Source organism: Oncorhynchus keta, unplaced genomic scaffold (assembly GCF_023373465.1).
Source record: "Oncorhynchus keta strain PuntledgeMale-10-30-2019 unplaced genomic scaffold, Oket_V2 Un_contig_23566_pilon_pilon, whole genome shotgun sequence".
Classification (NCBI taxonomy): Eukaryota; Metazoa; Chordata; class Actinopteri; order Salmoniformes; family Salmonidae; genus Oncorhynchus; species Oncorhynchus keta.
This window is the reverse complement of record NW_026283450.1, coordinates 41,627-58,256: the sequence shown is the minus strand read 5'-3', so window position 1 is coordinate 58,256 and position 16,630 is coordinate 41,627. Positions and strand designations below refer to the sequence as shown.

General features: G+C 48.3%; 1 protein-coding gene across 1 annotated transcript in view; it reads left to right on the top strand.

Annotated features, from left to right (window-relative positions):
- Positions 1–1,881: 1,881 nt before the first annotated feature.
- Positions 1,882–16,630, top strand: part of LOC118381619 (focal adhesion kinase 1-like) — a 56,375-nt gene continuing 41,626 nt past the window's right edge. Inside the window, exons 1-4 of the mRNA XM_052505397.1 lie at positions 1,882–1,933; positions 5,549–5,646; positions 5,849–5,933; positions 12,979–13,079. Coding sequence (XP_052361357.1) covers positions 1,897–1,933; positions 5,549–5,646; positions 5,849–5,933; positions 12,979–13,079 — 321 coding nt within the window. The 5' untranslated portion in view covers positions 1,882–1,896. The remainder of the gene's footprint in view (positions 1,934–5,548; positions 5,647–5,848; positions 5,934–12,978; positions 13,080–16,630) is intronic.

Below are 16,630 nucleotides of genomic sequence, written 5' to 3'. Positions count from 1 at the left end.
TTGGAGTGATTAAAACTAGTTTACATACACTTAGGTTGGAGTCATTAAAACTTGTTTTTCAACCACTCCACAAATGTCTTGTTTACAAACTATAGTTTTGTCAAGTCGGTTAGGACATCTACTTTGTGCATGTCATTTTTCCAACAATTGTTTACAGACAGATTATTTCAGTTATAATTCACTTTATCACAATTCCAGTGGGTCAGAAGTTTACATACACTAAGTTGACTGTGCCTTTAAACAGCTTTAAAAATTCCAGACAATGAAGTTCTGGCTTTGTGGTCCTTCTGTAGCTCAGTTGGTAGAGCATGGCGCTTGTAACGCCAGGGTAGTGGGTTCGATTCCCGGGACCAACCATACGTAGAATGTATGCACACAAGTCGCTTTGGATAAAAGCGTCTGCTAAATGGCATATATACTATATACTTTAGAAGCTTCTGATAGGCTAATTGACATCATTTGAGTCAAGTGGAGGTGTACTTGTGGATGTATTTCAAGGTCTACCTTCAAACTCAGTGCCTCTTTGCTTGACATCATGGGAAAATCAAAAGAAATCAGCCAAGACCTCAGAAAAACAATTGTAGACATCCACAAGTCTGATTCATCCTTGGGAGTCATTTCCAAATGCCTGAAGGTACCACGTTCATCTGTACAAACAATAGTACACAAGTATAAACACCATGGGACCACATACAGCTCAGGAAGGAGATGCATTCTGTCTCCTAGAGATGAAAAGTGCGAATCAATCCCAGAACAACAGTAAAGGACCTTTTGAAGATGCTGGAGGAAACAGATACAAAAGTATCTATATCCACAGTTAAACAAGTCCTTTATCGACATAACCTGAAAGGCCACTCAGCAAGGAAGAAGCCACTGCTCCAAAACCTCCGTAAAAAGCCAGACTACGGTTTGCCAACTGCACATGTGGACAAAGATCGTACTTTTTGGAGAAATGTCCTCTGGTCTGATGAAACAAAAATAGAACTGTTTGGCCATAATGACCATCGTTATGTTTGGAGTAAAAAGGGGGAGGCTTGCATGCTGAAGAATACCATCCCAACCGTGAAGCACGGGGGTGGCAGCATCATGTTGTAGGGATGTCTTAAACAATTTAAAGCCAATGCTACCAAATACTAATTGAGTGTATGTAAACTTCTGAACCACTGTGAATGTGATGAAATAGATAAAAGCTGAAATAAATCATTGTCTCTGCTATTATTCTGACATTTCACATTCTTAAATGTGATGATCCTAACTGACCTAAGACGTAATTTTAACTCTGTTAAATGTCATGAATTTTTACAAACTAAGTTTAAATGTGTTTGGCTAAGGTGTATGTAAACTTCCGACTTCAACTGTATGTAGAACCTAAAATGGTTCTTCGGCTTTCCCCGTAGGAAAACCATAGAAAAACCCTTTGAATAACCCTAGGTTCTACCTGGAACCCCAAAATGTGTTCTGCCTGGAACCAAAAAGGGTTCTCCTATGGGGACAGCTGAAGAACCCTTTTGGAAATCTTTTTTAAAAGATTTTCCTCCACACGACTCCATAGTTTACTTTATATCATAACAGTGGAGAAGTATTTAACATAATATAAACGGGTAGCGTTTCAGGCTGTGTACACACACACACAGCCAGCCAGCCAACCAGCCAGCCAGCAGAGGCTGCTGACAAATGGCAGTCCAAGGGTATTAATCTCCCTGCAGTTCGTTTGCACTGACTGTCTTCTACATGCAACAAATGTCACTCCCCTTTGCCAGAAAAGCACTCTTACTTAGTCATGTGTTTCTCCAAACCAGGGACAAGGGAAGAGGGAGGGACCTTTTGTACAGTTTAAACCATTTTAAAAGTATGTTCCTCCAGTGTTGATGTACCCTCTAAAAGATTTCTCCTCACATGAACTGCCCTGCAGAATACTATGGACTAGAGGAAGGTAATGGTGTGCATCTCAGCCCTGTACTTGAGGATTGCCTTTTGGTTGTATTGTGGTTGTCAGACCAGGGTCAACCATATATGTTAAATACTTTCAAATACTTGAGCTACACTTGATTTAGTGTGCAATTGAACCAATGGAGTGGTCGCACAAGGCCAATCAATATCCATGCTACATCAGGTATCTAGAGGTATTTACCATTTGACCCAGGTCTCCCTCTGGTTTGACTTGTGTGATTGTGTTTCTGTCATTTTCTTTCATTTTTGCCAAACTAGCAGTAGATGTAGTGTTTTGATTGATGTATTGATTGTTGGTGAATAGACACTGTCCAGCCCAGAGAAAGATGAATAGTGCAGCCAGGCTGTCCTATTGACCCGTTATGGATGGAAGGGACCACAGCCACTAGTCAGACACAGTACTGCTGCAGCAGGGCCACTCACTGGCCCTCCAGAATATGTGCAAAGTTAAGAAGAAAACAAAGATCATTTGACAACATCATACTGTTTAACAATGTTTTACATTTCAAGGGTAAAATATGATTATGGCTTGGCATGTCTGGTGAAACGTTTTGCATGGTGATTTCATATTGACAATATGATTGTATTTATTCAACAAATCAGCCATTGCATGCAAATCCATGGACAGCCTTGGCAGTCCTGATTTGAATGGAATTGCATGATTGCATGCTGTACTGTGATCTTCAGTGATCAGCTAAACCCAGATTGATTTCACAATCAATCAGATTATACAGTCAGTGTGTCTAATGCTGTGTTGTACCCAGCCAGGGACTATGAGATTATACAGTCAGTGTGTCTAATGCTGTGTGTTGTACCCAGCCAGGGACTATGAGATTATACAGTCAGTGTGTCTAACGCTGTGTGTTGTACCCAGCCAGGGACTATGAGATTATACAGTCAGTGTGTCTAATGCTGTGTGTTGTACCCAGCCAGGGACTATGAGATTATACAGTCAGTGTGTCTAATGCTGTGTTGTACCCAGCCAGGGACTATGAGATTATACAGTCAGTGTGTCTAATGCTGTGTGTTGTACCCAGCCAGGGACTATGAGATTATACAGTCAGTGTGTCTAATGCTGTGTTGTACCCAGCCAGGGACTATGAGATTATACAGTCAGTGTGTCTAATGCTGTGTTGTACCCAGCCAGGGACTATGAGATTATACAGTCAGTGTGTCTAATGCTGTGTTGTATCCAGCCAGGGACTATGAGATTATACAGTCAGTGTGTCTAATACTGTGTTGTACCCAGCCAGGGACTATGAGATTATACAGTCAGTGTGTCTAATGCTGTGTTGTATCCAGCCAGGGACTATGAGATTATACAGTCAGTGTGTCTAATGCTGTGTGTTGTACCCAGCCAGGGACTATGAGATTATACAGTCAGTGTGTCTAATGCTGTGTGTTGTACCCAGCCAGGGACTATGAGATTATACAGTCAGTGTGTCTAATGCTGTGTTGTACCCAGCCAGGGACTATGAGATTATACAGTCAGTTTGTCTAATGCTGTGTTGTACCCAGCCAGGGACTATGAGATTATACAGTCAGTGTGTCTAATGCTGTGTTGTAACCAGCCAGGGACTATGAGATTATACAGTCAGTGTGTCTAATACTGTGTTGTACCCAGCCAGGGACTATGAGATTATACAGTCAGTGTGTCTAATGCTGTGTTGTACCCAGCCAGGGACTATGAGATCATACAGTCAGTGTGTCTAATGCTGTGTTGTATCCAGCCAGGGACTATGAGATTATACAGTCAGTGTGTCTAATACTGTGTTGTACCCAGCCAGGGACTATGAGATTATACAGTCAGTGTGTCTAATGCTGTGTTGTACCCAGCCAGGGACTATGAGATTATACAGTCAGTGTGTCTAATGCTGTGTTGTATCCAGCCAGGGACTATGAGATTATACAGTCAGTGTGTCTAATGCTGTGTTTGTACCCAGCCAGGGACTATGAGATTATACAGTCAGTGTGTCTAATGCTGTGTGTTGTACCCAGCCAGGGACTATGAGATTATACAGTCAGTGTGTCTAATGCTGTGTTGTACCCAGCCAGGGACTATGAGATTATACAGTCAGTTTGTCTAATGCTGTGTTGTACCCAGCCAGGGACTATGAGATTATACAGTCAGTTTGTCTAATGCTGTGTTGTACCCAGCCAGGGACTATGAGATTATACAGTCAGTTTGTCTAATGCTGTGTTGTACCCAGCCAGGGACTATGAGATTATACAGTCAGTTTGTCTAATGCTGTGTTGTACCCAGCCAGGGACTATGAGATTATACAGTCAGTTTGTCTAATGCTGTGTTGTACCCAGCCAGGGACTATGAGATTATACAGTCAGTGTGTCTAATGCTGTGTTGTATCCAGCCAGGGACTATGAGATTATACAGTCAGTGTGTCTAATGCTGTGTTGTACCCAGCCAGGGACTATGAGATTATACAGTCAGTGTGTCTAATGCTGTGTTGTATCCAGCCAGGGACTATGAGATTATACAGTCAGTGTGTCTAATGCTGTGTTGTATCCAGCCAGGGACTATGAGATTATACAGTCAGTGTGTCTAATGCTGTGTTGTACCCAGCCAGGGACTATGAGATTATACAGTCAGTGTGTCTAATGCTGTGTTGTATCCAGCCAGGGACTATGAGATTATACAGTCAGTGTGTCTAATGCTGTGTTGTACCCAGCCAGGGACTATGAGATTATACAGTCAGTGTGTCTAATGCTGTGTTGTATCCAGCCAGGGACTATGAGATTATACAGTCAGTGTGTCTAATGCTGTGTTGTATCCAGCCAGGGACTATGAGATTATACAGTCAGTGTGTCTAATGCTGTGTTGTATCCAGCCAGGAACTATGAGATTATACAGTCAGTGTGTCTAATGCTGTGTTGTACCCAGCCAGGGACTATGAGATTATACAGTCAGTGTGTCTAATGCTGTGTTGTATCCAGCCAGGGACTATGAGATTATACAGTCAGTGTGTCTAATGCTGTGTTGTACCCAGCCAGGGACTATGAGATTATACAGTCAGTGTGTCTAATGCTGTGTTGTATCCAGCCAGGGACTATGAGATTATACAGTCAGTGTGTCTAATGCTGTGTTGTATCCAGCCAGGGACTATGAGATTATACAGTCAGTGTGTCTAATGCTGTGTTGTACCCAGCCAGGGACTATGAGATTATACAGTCAGTGTGTCTAATGCTGTGTTGTATCCAGCCAGGGACTATGAGATTATACAGTCAGTGTGTCTAATGCTGTGTGTTGTATCCAGCCAGGGACTATGAGATTATACAGTCAGTGTGTCTAATGCTGTGTGTTGTACCCAGCCAGGGACTATGAAATTATACAGTCAGTGTGTCTAATGCTGTGTGTTGTACCCAGCCAGGGACTATGAGATTATACAGTCAGTGTGTCTAATGCTGTGTGTTGTACCCAGCCAGGGACTATGAGATTATACAGTCAGTGTGTCTAATGCTGTGTTGTATCCAGCCAGGGACTATGAGATTATACAGTCAGTGTGTCTAATGCTGTGTGTTGTACCCAGCCATGGACTATGAGATTATACAGTCAGTGTGTCTAATGCTGTGTTGTATCCAGCCAGGGACTATGAGATTCAGAGACAGAGGATTGAGCTGGGTCGCTGTATCGGAGAGGGACAATTCGGGGACGTCCACCAGGGAGTCTACATGAGCCCGGTAGGCCTAGGCTGTGTCCCAATTGGCTCCCTATTCCCTATTTAGCCGACTGCTTTTGACCAGAGCCCTATGGGCCCTGTTCTAAATAAATGCTCTACATAGGGAATAGGGAGCCTACACATTTGTGTAAAAACAAGACACAATCCTGTTAGACTTGATTTATTTAAAGGACCATTTTCTGATGTTTTATTTCTCTCTGTAGGAAAACCCTGCTCTGTCTGTGGCCATCAAGACGTGTAAGAACTGCACCTCTGATAGTGTCAGGGAGAAGTTCTTACAAGAAGCTCGTAAGTAACACACCTCCTCCTGTCGTCCTTCTTGATCACAGCACATACGACCTCTTCCTCTTCATACATCAGTTGTGTGTATACTACTGAGGGTTGAACACATGACCTTTTAGTTGCGTCTAGGGCGCATTCTCAGCATAGCAATCTCAGACAGATATTTCTACCTTTTTAGGGCTACCACATGCAGAGATTTAGAATACAGCCCAAATGGCACCCTATTTCATATATAGTGCACTTTATAGAGATTATGATGCCATTTGTGACTCAACCTTAGTGTGCAGTGGGTTTTTGAACAGCAGAAGACTGGTCTTCAGCTCCAGTGGGTTTTTGAACAGCAGAAGACTGGTCTTCAGCTCCAGTGGGTTTTTGAACAGCAGACGACTGGTCTTCAGCTCCAGTGGGTTTTTGAACAGCAGAAGACTGGTCTTCAGCTCCAGTGGGTTTTTGAACAGCAGAAGACTGGTCTTCAGCTCCAGTGGGTTTTTGAACAGCAGAAGACTGGTCTTCAGCTCCAGTGGGTTTTTGAACAGCAGAAGACTGGTCTTCAGCTCCAGTGGGTTTTTGAACAGCAGAAGACTGGTCTTCAGCTCCAGTGGGTTTTTGAACAGCAGAAGACTGGTCTTCAGCTCCAGTGGGTTTTTGAACAGCAGAAGACTGGTCTTCAGCTCCAGTGGGTTTTTGAACAGCAGAAGACTGGTCTTCAGCTCCAGTGGGTTTTTGAACAGCAGAAGACTGGTCTTCAGCTCCAGTGGGTTTTTGAACAGCAGAAGACTGGTCTTCAGCTCCAGTGGGTTTTTGAACAGCAGAAGACTGGTCTTCAGCTCCAGTGGGTTTTTGAACAGCAGAAGACTTGTCTTCAGCTCCAGTGGGTTTTTGAACAGTAGAAGACTGGTCTTCAGCTCCAGTGGGTTTTTGAACAGCAGAAGACTGGTCTTCAGCTCCAGTGGGTTTTTGAACAGCAGAAGACTTGTCTTCAGCTCCAGTGGGTTTTTGAACAGTAGAAGACTGGTCTTCAGCTCCAGTGGGTTTTTGAACAGTAGAAGACTGGTCTTCAGCTCCAGTGGGTTTTTGAACAGCAGAAGACTGGTCTTCAGCTCCAGTGGTTCTGACAGAGAGAGGCTCCTTTATCCAGATGAAATGCCCAGACAAGGTGGGACTGAGCTACACCCCCATGTATGAAAACACAGCAGGAATGTGTGGAGGCTGCAGGGGGACTGGGGAGGACAGATCACCGCTTTAGAGAGGGATGGGTTTTAAGAAAGTGGGTTTACACTAGTACAGTCCTGCTGATTTCCCACGTGCAATACACATCCCTTCACTTCCCCTTGCTGAAGTCTGAGACACACCCCTTCACTTCCCCTTGCTGAAGTCTGAGACATACACCCTTCCCTTCCCCTTGCTGAAGTCTGAGACACACACCCCTTCCCTTCCCCTTGCTGAAGTCTGAGACACACCCCTTCCCTTCCCCTTGCTGAAGTCTGAGACATACACCCCTTCCCTTCCCCTTGCTGAAGTCTGAGACACACCCCTTCCCTTCCCCTTGCTGAAGTCTGAGACACACCCCTTCCCTTCCCCTTGCTGAAGTCTGAGACACACCCCTTCCCTTCCCCTTGCTGAAGTCTGACACACACCCCTTCCCCTTGCTGAAGTCTGAGACACACCCCTTCCCTTCCCCTTGCTGAAGTCTGACATACACCCCTTCCCTTCCCCTTGCTGAAGTCTGAGACACACACCCCTTCCCCTTGCTGAAGTCTGAGACATACACCCCTTCCCTTCCCCTTGCTGAAGTCTGAGACACACACCCCTTCCCTTCCCCTTGCTGAAGTCTGAGACACACACCCCTTCCCTTCCCCTTGCTGAAGTCTGAAACACACACCCCTTCCCTTCCCCTTGCTGAAGTCTGAGACACACACCCCTTCCATTCCCCTTGCTGAAGTCTGAGACACACACCCCTTCCCTTCCCCTTGCTGAAGTCTGAGACACACACCCCTTCCCTTCCCCTTGCTGAAGTCTGAAACACACACCCCTTCCCTTCCCCTTGCTGAAGTCTGAGACATACACCCCTTCCCTTCCCCTTGCTGAAGTCTGAGACACACACCCCTTCCCTTCCCCTTGCTGAAGTCTGAGAGACACACCCCTTCCCTTCCCCTTGCTGAAGTCTGAGAGACACACCCCTTCCCCTTGCTGAAGTCTGAGACACACACCCCTTCCCCTTGCTGAAGTCTGAGACACACACCCCTTCCCTTCCCCTTGCTGAAGTCTGAGAGACACACCCCTTCCCTTCCCCTTGCTGAAGTCTGAGACACACACCCCTTCCCTTCCCCTTGCTGAAGTCTGAGACACACACCCCTTCCCCTTGCTGAAGTCTGAGACACACACCCCTTCCCGAAGTCTGAAACACACACCCCTTCCCTTCCCCTTGCTGAAGTCTGAAACACACACCCCTTCCCTTCCCCTTGCTGAAGTCTGAAACACACACCCCTTCCCTTCCCCTTGCTGAAGTCTGAGACACACACCCCTTCCCTTCCCCTTGCTGAAGTCTGAAACACACACCCCTTCCCTTCCCCTTGCTGAAGTCTGAGACACACACCCCTTCCCTTCCCCTTGCTGAAGTCTGAGACATACACCCCTTCCCTTCCCCTTTGCTGAAGTCTGAGACACACACCCCTTCCCTTCCCCTTGCTGAAGTCTGAGACATACACCCCTTCCCTTCCCCTTGCTGAAGTCTGAGAGACACACCCCTTCCCTTCCCCTTGCTGAAGTCTGAGACACACACCCCTTCCCCTTGCCCCCCCTTGCTGAAGTCTGAGACACACACCTTCCCTTCCCTTTGCTGAAGTCTGAGACACACCCCTTCCCTTCCCCTTGCTGAAGTCTGAAACACACACCCCTTCCCTTCCCCTTGCTGAAGTCTGAAACACACACCCCTTCCCTTCCCCTTGCTGAAGTCTGAGACACACACCCCTTCCCTTCCCCTTGCTGAAGTCTGAGACATACACCCCTTCCCTTCCCCTTTCTGAAGTCTGAGACACACACCCCTTCCCTTCCCCTTGCTGAAGTCTGAAACACACACCCCTTCCCTTCCCATTGCTGAAGTCTGAGACACACACCCCTTCCCTTCCCCTTGCTGAAGTCTGAGACATACACCCCTTCCCTTCCCCTTTGCTGAAGTCTGAGACACACACCCCTTCCCTTGCCCTTGCTGAAGTCTGAGACGCACACCCCTTCCCTTCTCCTTGCTGTAGTCTGAGACACACACCCCTTCCCTTCAACTTGCTGAAGTCTGAAACACACACCCCTTCCCTTCCCCTTGCTGAAGTCTGAGACACACACCCCTTCCCTTCCCCTTACTGAAGTCTGAGACACACACCCCTTCCCTTCCCCTTGCTGAAGTCTGAGACACACACCCCTTCCCTTCCCCTTGCTGAAGTCTGAGACACACACCCCTTCCCTTCCCCTTGCTGAAGTCTGAGACACACACCCCTTCCCCCCTTGCTGAAGTCTGAGACACACACCCCTTCCCTTCCCCTTGCTGAAGTCTGAGACACACACCCCTTCCCTTCCCCTTGCTGAAGTCTGAAACACACACCCCTTCCCTTCCCCCCTGCTGAAGTCTGAAACACACACCCCTTCCCTTCCCCTTGCTGAAGTCTGAAACACACACCCCTTCCCTTCCCCTTTCTGAAGTCTGAGACACACACCCCTTCCCTTCCCCTTGCTGAAGTCTGAAACACACACCCCTTCCCTTCCCATTGCTGAAGTCTGAGACACACACCCCTTCCCTTCCCCTTGCTGAAGTCTGAGACATACACCCCTTCCCTTCCCCTTTGCTGAAGTCTGAGACACACACCCCTTCCCTTCCCCTTGCTGAAGTCTGAGACACACACCCCTTCCCTTCTCCTTGCTGTAGTCTGAGACACACACCCCTTCCCTTCCCCTTGCTGAAGTATGAAACACACACCCCTTCCCCTTGCTGAAGTCTGAAACACACACCCCTTCCCTTCCCTTTGCTGAAGTCTGAGACACACACCCCTTCCCTTCCCCTTGCTGAAGTCTGAGACACACACCCTTCCCTTCCCCTTGCTGAAGTCTGAAACACACACCCCTTCCCCTTGCTGAAGTCTGAGACACACACCCCTTCCCCTTGCTGAAGTCTGAGACACACACCCCTTCCATTCCCCTTGCTGAAGTCTGAGACACACACCCCTTCCCTTCCCCTTGCTGAAGTCTGAGACACACACCCCTTCCCTTCCCCTTGCTGAAGTCTGAAACACACACCCCTTCCCCTTGCTGAAGTCTGAAACACACACCCCGTCCCTTCCCCTTGCTGAAGTCTGAAACACACACCCCTTCCCTTCCCCTTGCTGAAGTCTGAGACACACACCCCTTCCCTTCCCTAGCTGAAGTCTGAAACACACACCCCTTCCCTTCCCCTTGCTGAAGTCTGAGACACACACCCCTTCACTTCCCCTTGCTGAAGTCTGAGACACACACCCCTTCCCTTCCCCTTGCTGAAGTCTGAAACACACACCCCTTCCCTTCCCCTTGCTGAAGTCTGAAACACACACCCCTTCCCTTCCCCTTGCTGAAGTCTGAAACACACACCCCTTCCCTTCCCCTTGCTGAAGTCTGAGACACACACCCCTTCCCTTCCCTAGCTGAAGTCTGAAACACACACCCCTTCCCTTCCCCTTGCTGAAGTCTGAGACACACACCCCTTCCCTTCCCCTTGCTGAAGTCTGAGACATACACCCCTTCCCTTCCCCTTGCTGAAGTCTGAGACACACACCCCTTCCCTTCCCCTTGCTGAAGTCTGAGACACACACCCCTTCCCTTCCCCTTGCTGAAGTCTGAGACACACACCCCTTCCCTTCCCCTTGCTGAAGTCTGAGACACACACCCCTTCCCCTTGCTGAAGTCTGAGCCACACACCCCTTCCCTTCCCCTTGCTGAAGTCTGAAACACACACCCCTTCCCTTCCCCTTTGCTGAAGTCTGAGACACACACCCCTTCCCTTCCCCTTGCTGAAGTCTGAGACACACACCCCTTCCTTCCCCTTGCTGAAGTCTGAGACACACACCCCTTCCCCTTGCTGAAGTCTGAGCCACACACCCCTTCCCTTCCCCTTGCTGAAGTCTGAAACACACACCCCTTCCCTTCCCCTTGCTGAAGTCTGAGACACACACCCCTTCCCTTCCCCTTGCTGAAGTCTGAGACACACACCCCTCCCCTTCCCCTTGCTGAAGTCTGAGACACACACCCCTTCCCCTTGCTGAAGTCTGAGCCACACACCCCTTCCCTTCCCCTTGCTGAAGTCTGAGACACACACCCCTTCCCTTCCCCTTGCTGAAGTCTGAAACACACACCCCTTCCCTTCCCCTTGCTGAAGTCTGAAACACACACCCCTTCCCTTCCCCTTGCTGAAGTCTGAGACACACACCCCTTCCCTTCCCCTTGCTGAAGTCTGAAACACACACCCCTTCCCTTCCCCTTGCTGAAGTCTGAAACACACACCCCTTCCCTTCCCCTTGCTGAAGTCTGAGACACACACCCCTTCCCTTCCCCTTGCTGAAGTCTGAAACACACACCCCTTCCCCTTGCTGAAGTCTGAAACACACACCCCTTCCCTTCCCCTTGCTGAAGTCTGAAACACACACCCCTTCCATTCCCCTTGCTGAAGTCTGAAACACACACCCCTTCCCCTTGCTGAAGTCTGAGACATACACCCCTTCCCCTTGCTGAAGTCTGAGACACACACCCCTTCCCTTCCCCTTGCTGAAGTCTGAAACACACACCCCTTCCCTTCCCCTTGCTGAAGTCTGAAACACACACCCCTTCCCTTCCCCTTGCTGAAGTCTGAAACACACACCCCTTCCCCTTGCTGAAGTCTGAGACACACACCCCTTCCCCTTGCTGAAGTCTGAGACATACACCCCTTCCCTTCCCCTTGCTGAAGTCTGAGACACACACACACATGTGTGCATGCCCACACACACACTCTCTCTCTAACACTACACACATGGGCGCACACACACAGAGACAAAATCCAAACACACACACACGCACACACTGCTCTAAAACACGTCAAATAGCACATCACCACTTTAAACTATCTCCCCTCCTCCTCCTCTCCTGTCCTCTCCTCCCCTCCTCTCCTGTCCTCTCCTCCCCTCCCCTTCTGTCCCCTCCTCTCCTCCCCTACTGTCCCCTCCTCTCCTCTAACCCCAGCCTCTCCTCCCCTCCTCTCTCCCTTCCTCTCTCCCCTCCTCCCTTCTCCTCTCTTCCTCTCCTGTCCCCTCCTCCCCTCCTCTCCTGTCCCCTCCTCCCCTCCTCTCCTCCCCTCCTGTCCCCTCCTCCCCTCCTGTCCCCTCCTCCCCTCTAACCCCAGCCTCTCCTCCCCTCCTCTCTCCCTTCCTCTCTTCCCTCCTCCCTTCTCCTGTCCCCTCCTCCCCTCCTCTCCTCCCCTCCTGTCCCCTCCTCTCCTCTAACCCCAGCCTCTCCTCCCCTCCTCTCTCCCTTCCTCTCTCCCCTCCTCCCTTCTCCTCTCTTCCTCTCCTCCCTCCTCTCCTGTCCCCTCCTCCCCTCCTCTCCTCCCCTCCTGTCCCCTCCTCCCCTCTAACCCCAGCCTCTCCTCCCCTCCTCTCTCCCTTCCTCTCTCCCCTCCTCCCTTCTCCTGTCCCCTTCTCTCCTCCCCTCCTCTCCACACGGGGTGCTCAGCAGGAGCAGGGTTGATGACATGTTATCTGAGAAAAAAACAAAGATGGCGGTTTGAGTCTAAGTCATCCTAAAATAGCCCACTGTAAACATGGGCCTGCTTCCTTCATAACAGCCTTGATATTTATTATCAACATTAATAATAATCCACTATATAATCAGTCTTACTTTTCCACTCTACCTTTTCGCCCTACATACAGTAACCTGATTCTATAAACCGTAGCCTAGCTAATCCCTGGTCTATTCAATTACAGTGAATAGAATGTGTGTCTGTGTGTGTCTGTGTGTGTGTGTGTGTGTGTGTGTGTGTGTGCATGTTGTCCCCATGCAGTGACCATGCGTCAGTTTGACCACCCCCACATAGTGAAGCTGATTGGAGTGATCACAGAAAACCCCGTGTGGATCATCATGGAGCTGTGTACACTGGGAGAGGTACAGAACACACACACAATACAGTGCTTTAATACAGGAATCAGTTTAACAGTGATGACCTCAGGCTCTGTAACAGTAAACTATGGATCATGCTGAAGAGGACTGTAATTTGAGTTTTTAGATTGTTTGCACCCATTTAGTCTTGGATGGTACTTCTACCTTTCACATGGTTTCAGCTGTTAGGGATGGCCATCTAGTGGTGGATAGAGGCATCACATTCTACGTTCAATTTCGAGGTTTATACAGTACACTGGAGAAGGCAGTCTATGTTATATGTGATCAGGGTCAGATTAAGAAATCATAGGCCCCAGGCTTTGTTTTTTCTATAGCTCCTCCTTCCCGGTACACCATCATTTTCTGTAAACAAATCCATGAACCAAGATGCAATTGGAAGCGTGTTACATTTACTGTTGAGGAAAGAGGCCCTAAAGCCAGAATAACATTTGGCATGTGGCATAGGCTATAGTTGAGCAGAGATGTTTTTAGAATTTCCACATATGAGGATAAAAAAACAACACATTTCATGCATTTCTATGTCATTTGCATGACAGAAGACATTAAGCACAATATTTTTTAATACCACACAAATGACTGAAATCAGTGTCTACTCTGACTGACAAACTGAGATCAATCTGGTCTGGAATTCACAACAAACAATAGCCCAGGCCAATGAAGTCACACACAGATTGTACATTATCAGGAGGTAATATATGTATATATATATATATATATATATACAGTATATATATCACAGTAGCCTACAAAATGTAATGTCCAGTGGCACACTGACTCCCCTAATGATGAAGATGAAGCTATTGTCGTGTCTTTACTATCATTAAATTGAAGACTTAGTTTTATCAAAGATTCTCTGTAATTAGTATTACACGATTAAACTGATTAATCATGTAACTGGAATTAACTAGGAAGTCGGGGCACCAAGGAAAAATATTCAGATTACAAAGTTATAATTTCCTAATATAACTTTTCAGATATTTTATATCTGATCAATTCGTCTTCAAATTAATTAATGATTTACTTTACCTCACGTTAGTCTCATTCCAAATGTCGTAAATTGTTGGTTATCTGCACGAACCCAGTCTTCACTATGAGTCATCCATACATCAATTGTCTTAAATCATTTATTTACTAACAAATGAATAAACACACAAATGAATAATGAATAAACACACAAACAAGAAATGATAGGGGAATGTTCCCTAGTGGGCTAAACCGGCATCGTGGCTTGTTAGACAAAAGGGAAGTGGGGTTCGACTGAGAAGACAACGTACAGTTGATAATTCTAACAATTGAAATGCTAAACCTTTGCACATGAACGCTCACTCATTCGGGAAAAACTTCAATCAATACATATATATACGCCCAGTGTGTCGTCTGGATCTCTGCTGAAAAGTTAGTTTCTGTTGGAGAGTTTCCACCTCTCTTTCTCTCTCTGTCGTGGGTAGTTCAGAGTGATATTCATTCATGTTGTTGACACACCTTTCAAGCTTAACATCCTTATCATTTATCGCCCTCCAGGTCCCCTCGGAGAGTTCATCAATGAGCTTGATGCCTTGATAAGCTCCTTTCCTGAGGACGGCTCACCTCTCACAGTTCTGGGCGACTTTAACCTCCCCACGTCTACCTTTGACTCATTCCTCTCTGCCTCCTTCTTTCCACTCCTCTCCTCTTTTGACCTCACCCTCTCACCTTCCCCCCCTACTCACAAGGCAGGCAATACGCTCGACCTCATCTTTACTAGATGCTGTTCTTCCACTAACCTCATTGCAACTCCCCTCCAAGTCTCCGACCACTACCTTGTATCCTTTTCCCTCTTGCTCTCATCCAACACTTCCCACACTGCCCCTACTCGGATGGTATCGCGCCGTCCCAACCTTCGCTCTCTCTCCCCCGCTACTCTCTCCTCTTCCATCCTATCATCTCTTCCCTCTGCTCAAACCTTCTCCAACCTATCTCCTGATTCTGCCTCCTCAACCCTCCTCTCCTCCCTTTCTGCATCCTTTGACTCTCTATGTCCCCTACCCTCCAGGCCGGCTCGGTCCTCCCCTCCCGCTCCGTGGCTCGACGACTCATTGCGAGCTCACAGAACAGGGCTCCGGGCAGCCGAGCGGAAATGGAGGAAAACTCGCCTCCCTGCGGACCTGGCATCCTTTCACTCCCTCCTCTCTACATTTTCCTCCTCTGTCTCTGCTGCTAAAGCCACTTTCTACCACTCTAAATTCCAAGCATCTGCCTCTAACCCTAGGAAGCTCTTTGCCACCTTCTCCTCCCTCCTGAATCCTCCTCCCCCTCCCCCCTCCTCCCTCTCTGCAGATGACTTCGTCAACCATTTTGAAAAGAAGGTCGACGACATCCGATCCTCGTTTGCTAAGTCAAACGACACCGCTGGTTCTGCTCACACTGCCCTACCCTGTGCTCTGACCTCTTTCTCCCCTCTCTCTCCAGATGAAATCTCGCGTCTTGTGACGGCCGGCCGCCCAACAACCTGCCCGCTTGACCCTATCTCCTCCTCTCTTCTCCAGACCATTTCCGGAGACCTTCTCCCTTACCTCACCTCACTCATCAACTCATCCCTGACCGCTGGCTACGTCCCTTCCGTCTTCAAGAGAGCGAGAGTTGCACCCCTTCTGAAAAAACCTACACTCGATCCCTCAGATGTCAACAACTACAGACCAGTATCCCTTCTTTCTTTTCTCTCCAAAACTCTTGAACGTGCTGTCCTTGGCCAGCTCTCCCGCTATCTCTCTCAGAATGACCTTCTTGATCCAAATCAGTCAGGTTTCAAGACTAGTCATTCAACTGAGACTGCTCTTCTCTGTATCACGGAGGCGCTCCGCACCGCTAAAGCTAACTCTCTCTCCTCTGCTCTCATCCTTCTAGACCTATCGGCTGCCTTCGATACTGTGAACCATCAGATCCTCCTCTCCACCCTCTCCGAGTTGGGCATCTCCGGCGCGGCCCACGCTTGGATTGCGTCCTACCTGACAGGTCGCTCCTACCAGGTGGCGTGGCGAGAATCTGTCTCCTCACCACGCGCTCTCACCACTGGTGTCCCCCAGGGCTCTGTTCTAGGCCCTCTCCTATTCTCGCTATACACCAAGTCACTTGGCTCTGTCATAACCTCACATGGTCTCTCCTATCATTGCTATGCAGACGACACACAATTAATCTTCTCCTTTCCCCCTTCTGATGACCAGGTGGCGAATCGCATCTCTGCATGTCTGGCAGACATATCAGTGTGGATGACGGATCACCACCTCAAGCTGAACCTCGGCAAGACGGAGCTGCTCTTCCTCCCGGGGAAGGACTGCCCGTTCCATGATCTCGCCATCACGGTTGACAACTCCATTGTGTCCTCCTCCCAGAGCGCTAAGAACCTTGGCGTGATCCTGGACAACACCCTGTCGTTCTCAACTAACATCAAGGCGGTGGCCCGTTCCTGTAGGTTCATGCTCTACAACATCCGCAGAGTACGACCCTGCCTCACACAGGAAGCGGCACAGGTCCTAATCCAGGCACTTGTCATCTCCCGT